General features: G+C 43.6%; 1 protein-coding gene across 2 annotated transcripts in view; it reads right to left on the minus strand.

Annotated features, from left to right (window-relative positions):
- Positions 1-13,767, minus strand: part of ZFP90 (ZFP90 zinc finger protein) — a 23,707-nt gene that overhangs the window by 7,390 nt on the left and 2,550 nt on the right. The window contains exons 2-3 of one of the 2 annotated variants that reach the window (XR_002481486.1): positions 1,213-1,339; positions 772-965 (exon numbers count right to left, since the gene is read on the minus strand). Coding sequence is in view for 1 of the 2 variants with exons in the window: in XM_008050333.2 (XP_008048524.1) it covers positions 772-867; positions 1,213-1,339 (223 nt within the window). In the remaining variant the exon portion in view is untranslated. The remainder of the gene's footprint in view (positions 1-771; positions 966-1,212; positions 1,340-13,767) is intronic. The other variant, XM_008050333.2, reaches the window with a different exon arrangement.

A 13,767-nucleotide genomic window follows, 5' to 3' on the forward strand; every position in this document is an offset into this window, starting at 1 on the left:
TAAACAGTTAAAAAAAAAAAAAAAAGCTGGGCACAGTGGTACACACCTGTAGTCCCAGCTAGTTGGGAGGCTGAAATGGAAGGGTTGCTTGAGCCCAGGAGGTGGAGAATGCAGTGAGTCATGATTGTGCTACTGCACTCTAGCCTAGGTGACAGAGTGAGATTATCCCCCGCTACCCGCCACCCGCCACCCACAAAAAAAAAAAAAAAAGAAAGAAAAGACAGAGTGAGTAATTCCAACTGGAAATCAAAGGAATCTAAATCTGGAGCCTGGATTAGGATGTTACCAGTAGATGTTAAAAGATAGGAAAATCTAAGTTACTTCTCAAGGAAGAAAATAGCCTGGGTTGAATGAAAAAAGACTAAACTGATTATGGTATCTGGCTCAAGGGATTAGAAATCCAGTAGTTTCTAGCAGGCAAGCACAGAAATGGGAAATGGGCAAGGTAGCAAAAAGTGCTGCTTAAGGATAAAAGATGATGAACTCAGACTTCATGCATCCAATATGAACGGCATGAGACTTCCAACTGGAGGGTCCTGTGAGAAGCAAAGAGAGTGACCAGGATACAAGTAAGGGAGATTTCTAGGTCTGCGGCATAGAATAAACAGCAGGAGCACCCTTTTGAAGAAGAGAGACAGAGTGTCACCCAGGAAGTGGCTTCAGCCTCCTATGCAGGTTTAGGGACCCCTAAGCCACTAGTGGAGGGTGGCCCTCCCTAAACTGTGCCATTATCTGCATCCATTCCTGCATGCCTGATTCTCACTCACTTACCTGGACAGAAAGGTCTTTGGATTTCTCCCTCTGATATCCATGGCTCTTCTCCTTGCTCCAATTTGAAGATCACTTCTGGCTTGGAAACTTGACATCCTGCTCATGGGTAAATACATAAGATTTGGTTGTTTGTGCAAGTGGACAAATAGTCCTCCTAAGGACAGGTTCGTACTAGTCCTTAATCCTCAGGAACTCTGAAGGAAAAAAGGTGCAACTTAAGGAGTCATGCAATCAAACTGCCTATTTCCAGTTCTGCAAAATAAAGACTTTTTACCTAAAGAGCAGGCTCAAAACCCTGTAAAGCTGGGTCCCAATGAAATGAACCAGCTCTGAACCCTGACACTCTGTTCACAGTTAACTAAGCTATGAGCACCACAACTTTAGAAGCTGAGGAAGGAAAGACCCACCAACAGGCAAGACACTCAGAGAGGTGGTCCTTACCAAGAGAAACCAGGTGGCTATAGTTCTCCAGCATCACATCCCTGTATAAGCTCCTCTGAGCAGGGTCGACGTGGTGCCATTCTTCCTGGGTGAAGTCCACAGACACATCTTTGAATGTCACTGACTCCTGTAGGATCACATGCCTGCTCAATAAGGATCAACCCAACAAATGTTCCCATGGTAATACGGGGAACATAAAAAGCGGTGATCATATGTGCTAGCCTGAGGGGCAATGTTGGTTAGGTATGTTAGTTGTTTATTTTTACTTAGGAAGTAAGAGAGAGAGAGAGAGAGAGAGAGAGAGAGACAGAGAGAGGATTCACCTCCTCAAGGTAGGGGAGGGGGCCAGAGCTAAGAAAACATGGCAGCCATAGCTCACAGAGCCACGTGGACACACCAGAGCTTAACAAAACAGTGGCTAGTTGTTTATTTCATTTTGCAAAGGATCTAGTATGTTAGGTAGGAAACTCATGAGGGGCAACTTGTCCTGCAAACCAGTATCCTCATTTAGCTGACTTCTTAGTTTCCTTCAGAGCCAAACCTTTTTATCCAATCGCCAATTCCTTGCTGTCCATTCACACTTTCTTTGTTATAAAATCCCAATATGGTGGGTAGTAAAGGCACTACCCCCATAACCAATCCTACTTTACTACTCAGAAATAACTACTATCAACAGTTTGGGGTATACTTTTACAGAATCCCTTGTCCGTATTTTATACACACATACACATATACCATAACCATACCACACCCACATCCTCAAAAAAGAATCTTGTTTTGTGAAATACCATATATATTGTTCTACAACTTGTTTTTGTTTTTTTTTTTTGAGTTGCAGTCTTACTGTGTCACCCAGGCTGGAGTTCAGTGGGTTCAGCCTTCCAAGTAGTTGGAATCATAAGCTGGCTAAATTTTTTAAATCATTATTTATTATAGAGACGAGTTCTTGCCAAATTGCCCAAGTCGGTCTCCCCCACCCTTCACTAGGCTGTAGCATGCTGATCTTGATGTTCCTTGACTACATCAAGCCTGTTGTTACCCTGGCTCTTTTGTTTGTTGTTCCCTAATCCCCTTGGTCTCCACATGATTGACAACTAGTTATTTAGGTATCATCTCAAGCATGACCTCTTGGGAAAGGTTGTCTTAGCATCACCCTCTCACATGCTTTGTGCAAATATGCTAGGACTTCTCCAGCCTAGCTAGCTAGAATGAGAATGGCTAGGTCAGAAGTCTTTTCCTCCTTCTTACCCCATTCCAATCACTGCTTCCTCCACCACCCTGTGGCTGAGGTGTCCCATGCCTCCCAATTGTTAGTTGTGACACTTGAGAACTGATCTTTGTCTTGCTTCACTTGGCCTTGTTAAGCAATGAGACACCTGTGACTATGGCCTCCCTGAAATATCTCCTTTGGTCCTGATTAGATTTCCAACTCAGGAAGTATACAATAAGGTATGGTAGACAATTAGTGCAAAGCAGAGCTGAGTGAGCTGGAGCAGTGAGAGGTTTCACAGAGGTTTCAGCCTTATCCTGTGCTCTTCTCTTGCTTGCTTAGCTACAGCTGAACTGGACTCTTTCCACTTTCTAAATGGTTCTTCCCCTGCCAAACCCCCACCAGTCTTTCTCTCACATCAGGTTTTGGTTGGCAGAACTTTAGTCAATCCTCCTATTATGTGCTTTTAGAACACTTGGGACACCCACCATTATGCAAATAAATCTAGTAATCTATTTAATGCTTGTTTTCCTAGATAGTACGCATTATGAGGGCAGGGACTATACTTTTGCTTTTTTTAACTCTAAAATATCATTGTCCAGCAAGTGCTTGCCCTACACTAAACATCTGTTTTCTGACAGAGTTGAGACTTAAGGAGATGAATGAGATTTGAGTTGTGAATAAGACGGGAGTGGCCCCTTTTCCCACTGAGTGAGGTGCATGAGCACACTCACACACATTAGCTCCTCTGCCTCATATTTCTGCTCAACACTATAGCTGTGTCTCTGAACAGGGTAGGGTTGAAATAAGGGCCATTTTTTTGACCAGTGTCAGGGATCTGATTGACAAGATATTTACTAGGTGCCTGGCTTTACTATAAACACTGTGGTAGACTAAAAATGCAAAAGAAAAAACACTGCAGTCCTTGAACAAGTTTCAGTTTATTTTAAGTGTTATTTATTAGAGCACAATATGAGATAATACACAGTGAGGAGAGGTGTTGCAGGCACTCAGTGCAGGAAAGACTGGGAGGGAAATTTCAAGGTAGGCTAAGCGATAAGCACCATTTGATGAAAGGCATCATTTGGATGGGAGAAGAAAATGCGGGAATCCAATCCAGGAATTAAGAAGCTTGAGAAGGGAGGTTGGACTTGGGAGAGGCAAGACCAGCAGGAAAAAAGGGGCTAGATCAGACATTTGAAATGTTTTTGTAGGTACCACTGCTACAGGGTCTTGCAGTGGGAGAGAGAGAATGGAATCAACTTCTAGACCAGACATTCTAAGTTAGGCGGTGAGAAGTAAAACCAGCTTCCTTTGCTCAGCTGGTTTAACACATGGCCAAATTTTATTCTGCTTTCCCAAAGAGTCTGCACTAATGGTAAAGTACGTGTTAACCTGCAAACCAACGTCTACTCCAAGCCACTCATCATTTCTTACCTTGACAGGACAATCACTGGCCTCTGTTCTTCAACCATTTTTTTTTTTTAGTTGGAATCTCACCTGTGGCTCAAGCTGACGTGCAGCAGCATGCTCATGACCTCTGCAGTCTCAATCTGCTGAGCTCTGGCAATTCTTCCGACTCAGCCTTCCAAGTAGCTGGAACTACAGATGCGTGCCACTATGCATGGCTGAACTTTTTGATTTTTATTGTAGAAACAAGGTCTCGCCAAGTCGCCCAGGCTAGTCTCAAACCCCTGGGCTCGGGCAATTCTCTTGCCTACATCTTCCAAAGTGCTGGGATTACAGGCATGAGCCACCATGTCCAGCTTGTTCTTCAACTCTTGATCTCACCAACCCACTTTTTCCTGGGCACTATCAGAGGCATTTCTCTAAAATATACACTTGGATCATGCTTCCAATGCCTTATTTCTTATTGCTTTCCCCTATTCCAACCACCCTCACCCTAGTCCATGACATCACCTCTTACCTGAACTATTGCTACAAACTCCTAACTTGTCTCTCCTTTTCTACTCTTGCCCTCTCCCAAGATCATTTTCCATATGATAACCAGAGTGATCTTTTCTTGAGTTGGAGTCTCACTCAGTCACCCAGACCGAGGCTGCGCTCCCGTCCACCGCAGCCTCGCCTGCTGGGCTCCGGCGATCCTTCCGCCTCAGCCTTCCGAGTAGCCGGAATTACAGGAATGCGCTACCACGCCCGGCTGATTTTTTTATTTACTGTAGAGATGAGGTCTTGCTGCCCAGGCGGGTCTCGAACCCGCGGGCTCAGGCAATCCACTCACCCCAGCCTCCCAAAGGCGCGGGATTATAGGCTGAGCCACCGAGCCGGCTCAGAGTGATCTTTTTAAAACCTGCCAGACCAAGTCTCTGTTCCAAAACCTCCAATGGCAATCCAATTCACTCCAGTAAAGCCAGAGTCTTTACAGCAGCCTAACACAGCCCTTTAAAATCTGGTGCCCAGTTAGCTCCCTGACTTCACCTCAAACCACCACCCCTGTACTCCTCGCCCTCCCTGCGATTCCTGGAAGATAATTAGCATGCTTCCACAGTGGAGTCTTTATTCTGCCTATTCCCTTGACTTGGAAGCCTCTTCCAAGCACATATGCCCATGGCTCCCCACTCACTCTATTCAGCTTTGTTTGTTTGTTGTTGTTGTTGTTGTTGTTTCTGAGTAGAAGTCTCACTCTGTTGCCCAGGCTGGAGTGCAGTGGCACACTCATAGCCACTGGAGCCTTGACCTGTTGGTCTCAGGTGATCCTTCTGCCTCAGCCTTCCAAATAGCTGGAACTACAGGTGCATTTTTTGATTTATTTTACAGACTAGGTCTTGCCAAGTTTTGCCCAGGCTGATCTTGAACCCCTGGACTCAGGCAATCCTCTCACCCCCACGTCCCAAAGTGCTGGGATTACAGGCATGAGCCACTGTTCCCGGCCTCCATTCAGTTCTTTGTTCAAATGTCACCTCATCAGAGTAGCCTTTCCTTACCATCCTACATAAAATAGCATCCGTATCCTTCACTGTCACTTTTTCTTTCTTTCTTTCGAGGTGGGGTCTCACTCTGTTGCCCAGGTTGGAATGCGGTGGCACAATCACAGCTTACCACAGCCTAGACCTCCTGGGTTCAGGTGGCCCTTCTGCCTCAGTCTCCCCTGTAGCTGGGACCACAGGCACACACCACCATGCCCAGCGAAGTTTCTGATGTTTCGTAGGGATCAGGTCTTGCAATGTTGCCTAGGCTAGTCTTGAACTGTAGGCTCAAGCAATTCTCCCACCTTGGTCTCCCAAAGTGCTGGGATTATAGACATGAGCCACCATGCCCAGCTTTGTTTTCATTTATTTTTCATAGCTTTTACCACCTAACAATTCATATTTTTATTTGTTTACAGTCTGTATCCCACAGCAGAATGTGAACTCTAGGAAAGCAGAAATACTATTTATTTTCTTTATTATTGAGTCTCCATTGCCTAGAACAGGCCTGGCATGTAGTGAGTTTACCACAAATATTTAATAAATATTTGTCTTGAGATTAAAAATTAGATTCCTGGCCAGGCTCAGTGGCTCAGCCTGTAATCCCAGGACTTTGGGTGGCCGAGGCAAGTGGACTGCCTGAGCCCGAGGGTTCAAGACTAGCCCAGGCAATTTGGCGAGACCTTGTCGCTACAATAATTCAAAAACTTAGCTGGGCGTGATAGCGCACGCCTGTAGTTCTGGCTACTTGGAAAGCTGAGGCGGAAGGATCGCCAGAGCACAGCAGGTTGAGGCTGCGGTGGCCAAGAGGTGTACCACTGGCCTCCAGCCTGGGTGACAGAGTGAGACTCTAACTCAAAAAAAAAAAATTAGATTCCTCAGGTGGGCATGGTGGCTCATGCCTATGATCACAGCACTTTGGAACGCAGAGACAAGAGGATTGCCTTAGCCCAGGGGTTCGAGACCAGCCTGGGTAACATGGCAAGACCTCATAGCTATAATAAATAAAACAATTAGCCAGGGGTGGTGGCGCATGCCTGTAGTTCCAGCTACTTGGAAGGCGAGGAAGAAGGACCCAGCAAGTTGAAGCTGTGTCGACTGTGACCATGTGACTGCACTCCAGTCTGGGAGACAGAGAGAGATATTGACTCAAAAAAAAAGATTTCTCAATGTAAGCTTCAGAATCCTTTATGAGCTAGTTTCCAAGCTCTGGTTTCTCCTCCCTTCATAGGTCCAAATTTGGCCATACAGAAGAGCTACAACCCCTTGCAACCAAAATGTTCTCTTGCTTCTGCAAGTGCTGCTTTTTCTACTCAGCCTTTCCTCCTTACCTGGCTAGTTCACGCTTCACCAAGCCTCAGTCAAGTTCCCTTCTCTGGGGCTCCATTCCAACCCCTGGGTCTGGGCTGTGTCCCCTACCCATCCTGGCAGCTCCCATCCCTGGACCTCTCTCCAGCATAGCTCCTAAGTCATATTATGTTGTCTATTACCTAGTGGTCACTCCTGCCAAACTATGCTCCTAGAGGGTCAAGACCCTGGCTCATTCACCTTCAAATCTCCAGAGGCCAGAACCAGTTTGGTACATAAAAGACAATTAAAAATTTGCAAGATTAAATAAGAAAATGTACTCTGAGATCCTTGGTGTTCTCTGAGTCAGATCAACCTGAGGGCATTTCTCATGTTGCAGGTCACACCTTGAATGGTAATAAATGATCCAGGCCGGGCTCAGTGGTTCAGCCTGTAATCCCAGCACTTTGGGAAGCCAAGGCGAGTGGATTGCCAGAACCCCCAGGCTCGAGACCCACCCGGGCAACTTAGTGAGACCTCGTCTCTACAATAAATCAAAAATTATCTGGGCATGGTAGCACGCACCTGTAGTTCTGGTTACTTGGAAGGCTGAGGCGTAAGGATCGCTGGAGCCCAGCAGGTCAAGGCTGCGGTGGTCAGAATGTGCCACTGCACTCCAGTCTGGGGGGCGGAGTGAGACTCTAACTCAAACAAAACAAAACAAAACAAAACAAAAATTTTTTAAAAGATCCAATACTATCTTGTAGAGAGCTGTTCATCCTTCTTTTAGATATAAAAGGACGTCATCATCAATGCTTTTTAAAAACTATCAAGATTATCAAGAAATAGCAAATGTTCTCCTTCCTCATGCTGACTTAAGAAGGAGCTTGGGCCAGGCTCAGTGGCTCAGCCTGTAATCCCGCACCTTTGGGAGGCTGAGGTGAGTGGATTGCCTGAGCCCATGGGTTTGAGACCCACCTGGGCAACTTGGCGAGACCTCATCTCTACAATAAATCAAAAATGAGTCGGGCGTGGTAGCGCACGCCTGTAGTTCCAGCTACTTGGAAGGCTGAGGCGGAAGGATCACCGGAGCCCAGCAGGCGAGGCTGCGGTGGCCGGGAGCGGCCACTGCACTCCAGTCTGGGCGACAGAGTGACTCCAACTCAAAAAAAAAAAAAGAAGGAGCTTGGCCAAATGGTGGAGCCCAAAGCAACAGCATAAACTAAACTGAGAAGACACAATTCCATGGGTACCTATAAAGCTCCACAACTTTGGGCAACAGAAATCTTTGGGAAAAACAGACCAAAAAAAACAAAGAAAGAAAGAAAGAAAAAAGCTCCACAACAAATAAGTGTGTAAACCCTTGAGTAAATCTTACATTTCCTGGATAACCAATTACCTCATCAATGACATGGTTTCCCTGAACTAGAGAAATAAAGAGTTTTATGAGCACATAAGGTGAATGGGCAATTCCAGAAAGAATAACATGTGCAAATACAGAGACATACTCCCTCCAACTCTAACAAACACCAACTGCAGAGAAAAAATCAACTCAAATTGTAATTCAAAGCCAGGTACAGTGTCACATTCCTGTAATCCCAGCAATTTGGGAAGCTGAGGTGGGAGGATTGCTTGAGCCCAGGAATTCAAGGCTAGCCTAAATGACATAGTGATACTCTGTCTCTAAAATAAAAATGTTTTAATTATAACTCAAGAAACATTGTAAGTTTGAAACTTTGTAAAGCTGAACACCAGAGAATGACAGCTAATAAGTAAAAATAATATAATTTATAAAAACTATCCCCTCTAATCCCAAATTAGACTGCCCTATTAGAAAACATCAGACTTACTGTGACACAGTATAGTGCCTTCACTCGTGTACTCAGCTCCCTCTGACACTAAACCAATCATAGTAAGGTGTCTGGGCGTGGTGACTCATGCCTATAATCCCAGCAATTTGGGAGGCCAAGGTGAGAGGATTGCCAGAGCCCATGGGTTCGAGACCAGCCTGGGCAACTGGGTGAGACCGCATTCTCTACAATAAATCAAAATACTAGCCAGGCGTGGTAGTGTGCACATGTAGTTCCAGCTACTTGGAAGGCTGAGACAGAAGGATAGCCAGGGCGAGGCTGAGGTGGCCGTGAGTCTGCCACTGCACTCCAGCCTGGGCGATAGAGACTCTGACTCAAAAAAAAAAAAAAAAATCATAGTAAGGTAAGCTAGACTGTGCAGCTTCAGTAACTCAGTAATAACTGAGTACAGAAGAAGAAACATTACTGCTGACCTCTCTACCCACACTCACAGGTTCCCTAACTGCATCACTGCCCACAGTATTCCAAACTGGACCTCACGTTTGAATCTTCATTTTACCTTTATGCCCTGTAGTCATCAAAACCCTCAGAAATTCAGTCCCTCCCCTTCCTCCTTCAAATCCAGCTCAAATCCTCCCATGACAATGACAGCATTAAACCAAGTAACAGCATTCTAGACCTATGCAGTCTAAGATGGCAGCCACTAGCCACATGTGGCTATTCATTTGGGTTTTTAAATTAAGGATTTAAATGTTCCCCCAATTACAAACTGGTTTTAAATACTGGAAGTAGGGGGGACCATAACAAACTTGCAAGTCATACCTGCAATGCAGCTAGTCCAAATTGGCCTGTGTAATAAGTGTAAAATACACAACAGATTTCAGAGATTGAATACCAAAAATTAAATAAACAAATAAAATACCACCTTAGTTAATTTTAAAATATTGATTATATGTAGAAATGACAATATTCTGGATATAATGGGTTAAGTAAAATGTATTACAAACATTAATTTTACCTGTTTCTTTTTACATTGTAGCTCTTAGAAAATTTAAAATCACACATGTAGCCTGAATGTCTTTTGAACAGAGTTGTTCTAGATGGTGCTAGATCTCCACCTCCGGCCATCATCTTTCTCTCAATTCTTGCCTCCTGCCATTCAGCCCATGTTCTGCCACATGAACTCTGCCCTGAGAGCATCATTCTCTTTCGTGTTTCCTTGCCTTTATACATCCTATTCTGACCATAATGTACTTTCTTCCTTCAGCTCTACAGAAGAAATTCCTATTCATTCTTCTAGAACCAGTTAAGTGGTCTGTTCCTTTCTGAAGCTTCTTCAGATTCCCCCATCTTCCTTGTTCCCGTTCACATCTGGTCCCCATCTCCATTTCAGATCGAGGCCATCTGTGCACATTTTTCTCCCTCAAGAATTTCTCAAACTCCTTTTCATTTCAGTATCTCCAACACCAAGTGTGAGATTGTTCAGAATCTCCTGGGCAATTTTTCTAAACTGCCCATGCACGGAGGGCCCTGCCCAACATTTTTAAAAAACTTCTCAGGTGGTTCATTATTAAAAGAGCAACAGTTAAGATTTATTAAACACTGCAGTTTGGGCACCCAGCTCAGTCATTCATATGCACCCTCACTGCACTTCCTCACTGAAGCTTATCATCACCCTTCATGAAGCAGAGGGGCCACTTCCTGGCTGGTTCTGAAGCGTGACCCTGGTTAAGAACCACTGTCTGGCACAGAGCAAGCATTCTAAATATGTCTGCTGAGTGAATGGATACAGAATCTGGGCAACTCTTACTGGAGGAAAATGTGAAACTGTTTCAAGGACTTAAAAAATAGCAGGGTAGTGAATTAAATTCTTGGATTATAAACAGAAAAATGAGGCATTAACGGCCAAATCTCAAAGCTGGTTCCTCTTAAACACTAATGAAACAGAAAAATCTCTGATAAGTCTAGTAGACAGAAATTTCAAAAAGTGAATTTAAAAATAGGAGGATAAGCCGGGCTCGGTGGCTCAGCCTGTAATCCCGCGCCTTTGGGAGGCTGAGGTGAGTGGATTGTCTGAGCCCGCGGGTTTGAGACCCACCTGGGCAGCAAGACCACATCTCTACAATAAATCAAAAAATCAGCCGGGTGTGGTAGCGCGCACCTGTAGTTCCAGAAACTTGGAAGGCCGAGGCGGAAGGATCGCCGGAGCCCAGCAGGTCGAGGCTGCGGTGGCCGGGAGTGGCCACTGCACTCCAGTCTGGGCGACAGAGTGAGACTCCAACTCAAAAAAATAAAAAAAATTAAATAATAAATAAATAAAAATAGGAGGATAAATAAAATAGTAAACCACACAACAGTGTATTAAGAAATCTGAAAAATCTTAAGCAGTGGATAATTTAAAAACTCTACATTTTACCACCAATGTTGACAACAAAAAATAGAGACCTTAATAATTGGAAGGAAATAGAGAAAATTGTTCCCAAATCATTTTCCCTATAAAAACCCTGAGTCTAAATGTTTGATTGGTAAATTATTTCATTTTAAAAAATATTTTTGTATTTTAAAGATGTGGGGTACAGTTCAGAATTAGGTATACAAGTGGTTATCAAAAAGGTAAATTTGGGCCCCCCTTTGGTCCCCACTTTGCTTGGTTTGAGATCAGATACCCTTATTGATGCTATGTGTTCCCCCCAAAATTCTTTCATTTTTTAAAATAGATTTTTTTCTTCTTTCTGTGAACTTTGTAGAGAAGTAGGTAAATTCTTTCAAAAGACAGAAAAATATGAAAATCTATCTTGAATGTTTCTACAAATTAAGGATAAGCATGACATCAAAACCTGTAAGAGATCTCTCTCTCTGAGGACTATTTCACTTAATAATACAGATGTCTAAAAAAAGTTCAGTTGTATTTTTAAAAAATTATCTACTGTAACCAAAAAGATTTTATCCCAGTATTACTTATAATAGGAAAAATTTTAGAAACAAAAGTGCCCTATAATAAATGGTTAAAGAAATTTTTGTACATTAATATAAAACAATATAATATAGTCACTAAAACTGATTTTTAAAATCCTCATCAAAAGATGATATGAAATTTAAAATGCACTAATTAAAATGATTAAAGAAGCTGGGCTTGGTGGCTCAGCCTGTAATCCCCCGCTTTGGGAGGCTGAGGTGAGTGGATTGCCTGAGCCTGCGGGTTCGAGACCCGCCTGGGCAACTTGGTGAGACCTCATCTCTACAATAAATAAAAAAATCAGCCACATGTGGTAGCACATGCCTGTAGTTCCAGCTACCTGGAAGGCTGAGACGGAAGGATCGCCGAAGCCCAGCAGGTCGAGGCTGCGGTGGCCGGGAGCGGCCACTGCACTCCAGTCTGGGCAACAGAGTGAGACTCCAACTCAAAAAAATAAAATAAAATGATTAAGGAAAATAACATGCAAAAGGAGAAAAGAAGGAAATTCAGGAGAACAAATACAGAGGAAGTTCTAAGAAGAGGGATTATAAATGCTTTTTCTATGAAAAATTCTATAATATGAAGAGATTAATATCCAGAATATATAGAGATCTCCTAAAAAAAAAAAAAACAACAACAAAAAGTTCAAAAAATGGGCAAAGGACATGAATAAACTTTTCTTCAAAGAAGATATACAAATGATCAAAAAGTACATGAAATGATGTTCAGTATCACTAATCATTAGAAAAATGCAATACAATGAGATACCATGTCACACCCACTATGATGGCTACTATCAAAAAACCAAAAAACAAGAAGTGTTGGTTGAAAATGTAGAGAAACTGAAACCCTTTGTACACTGTTGGTGGGAATGTAAAAAGGTACAGCCACTATGGAAAAGAGCATAACATTTCTTAAAAAAATTAAAAGTAGAATTACCATATGATCCAGTAATTTCACTTCTAGGTATAAATCCAAGATAATTGAAAGCAGGGTCTCAAAGAGATATGTGTACACCTATGTTCAACAGCTCAGCGCCTCATGTTCGTTCAATACCATAGCAGCATTATTCACAATAGCTAAAATGTGGAAACAATCCAAGTGCCCATCAGCGGATGAATGGATAACCTAAATGTGGTATTTTATTCAGCCTTAAAAAGAAAGGAAAATTTCCAGCCCAGGTACCTTGGTGAGACCTCGTCTCTACAATAAATAAAAAATTAGTTGGGCATGGTAGCACACACCTGTAACTCCAGCTACTTGGAAGGCTGAGGCCAGCAGGTTAAGGCTGTGGTGGCCGTGAGCGTACCACTGCACTCTACCCTGGGCAATGGAGTGAGATTCCAACTCAAAATAAAAATAAAAAGGAAATTTTGACATATGCTACAATTTAGATAAACCTTGAGGACATTATAATAAGTGAAATAAGCCGGGCTCGGTGGCTCAGCCTGTAATCCCGCACTTTGGGAGGCTGAGGTGAGTGGATTGCCTGAGCCCGCGGGTTCGAGACCTGCCTGGGCAACTTGGCAAGACCTCATCTCTACAAAAAATCAAAAAAATTAGCTGGGCGTGGTAGCGCACGCCTGTAGTTCCAGCTACTCGGAAGGCTGAGGTGGAAGGATCGCTGGAGCCCAGCAGGTCAAGGCTGTGGTGGCCGGAGTGCACCCAGACTGCATTCCAGTCTGGGTGACAGAGTGAGACTCCAACTCAAATAATAATAATAATAATAATAAGTGAAATAGTCTGGACACAGTGGCTTATGCTGAAATCCCAATACTTTGGGAAGCCAAGACAGGAGGATAGCTTGAGCTCAGGAGTTCAAGACTGGCCTGGGCAACAGAGCAAGACTCCATCTCTATAAAATAAGAAATAAAAATATTAGCTGGGTATGGTGATACACACCTATAGTCCCAGCTATTCATACAGCACTCTTCCCCCAGACATTTGCATCAGTAAATCCTTCACCTCCTTCAAGTCTGCTCAGATGTCACCAACTCAGTAAGGATAAGGCTTTCCCTGATCATGCTATTTATTTATTGAAGTTGGTGTCTGTCTCAGTCTGTCACCCAGGCTAGAGTGCAGTGGCAAATCATGGTTCATCATTCTCAACCTCCTGGGCTCAGGTGATCCTTCTGCCTCAACCTCAGGAGTAGCTAAGACTAAAGGCATGTGCTACTACACCCAGTTAATTTTTGTGTGTGTGTGGAGAGGTCTTACTATGTTGCTCAGGCTTGTCTCAAGCAATTCTTCTGCCTCAGCTTCCCAAAGTGCTAGGATTACAGACATGAGCCACCACACTTGGCCCTGACCATGCTATTTAAAATAGCATTCCGCCGGGCTCAGTGGCTCAGCCTGTAATCCCGC

Source organism: Carlito syrichta, unplaced genomic scaffold (assembly GCF_000164805.1).
Source record: "Carlito syrichta isolate Samal-C Ts95f unplaced genomic scaffold, Tarsius_syrichta-2.0.1 Scaffold144165, whole genome shotgun sequence".
Lineage (NCBI taxonomy): Eukaryota > Metazoa > Chordata > Mammalia > Primates > Tarsiidae > Carlito > Carlito syrichta.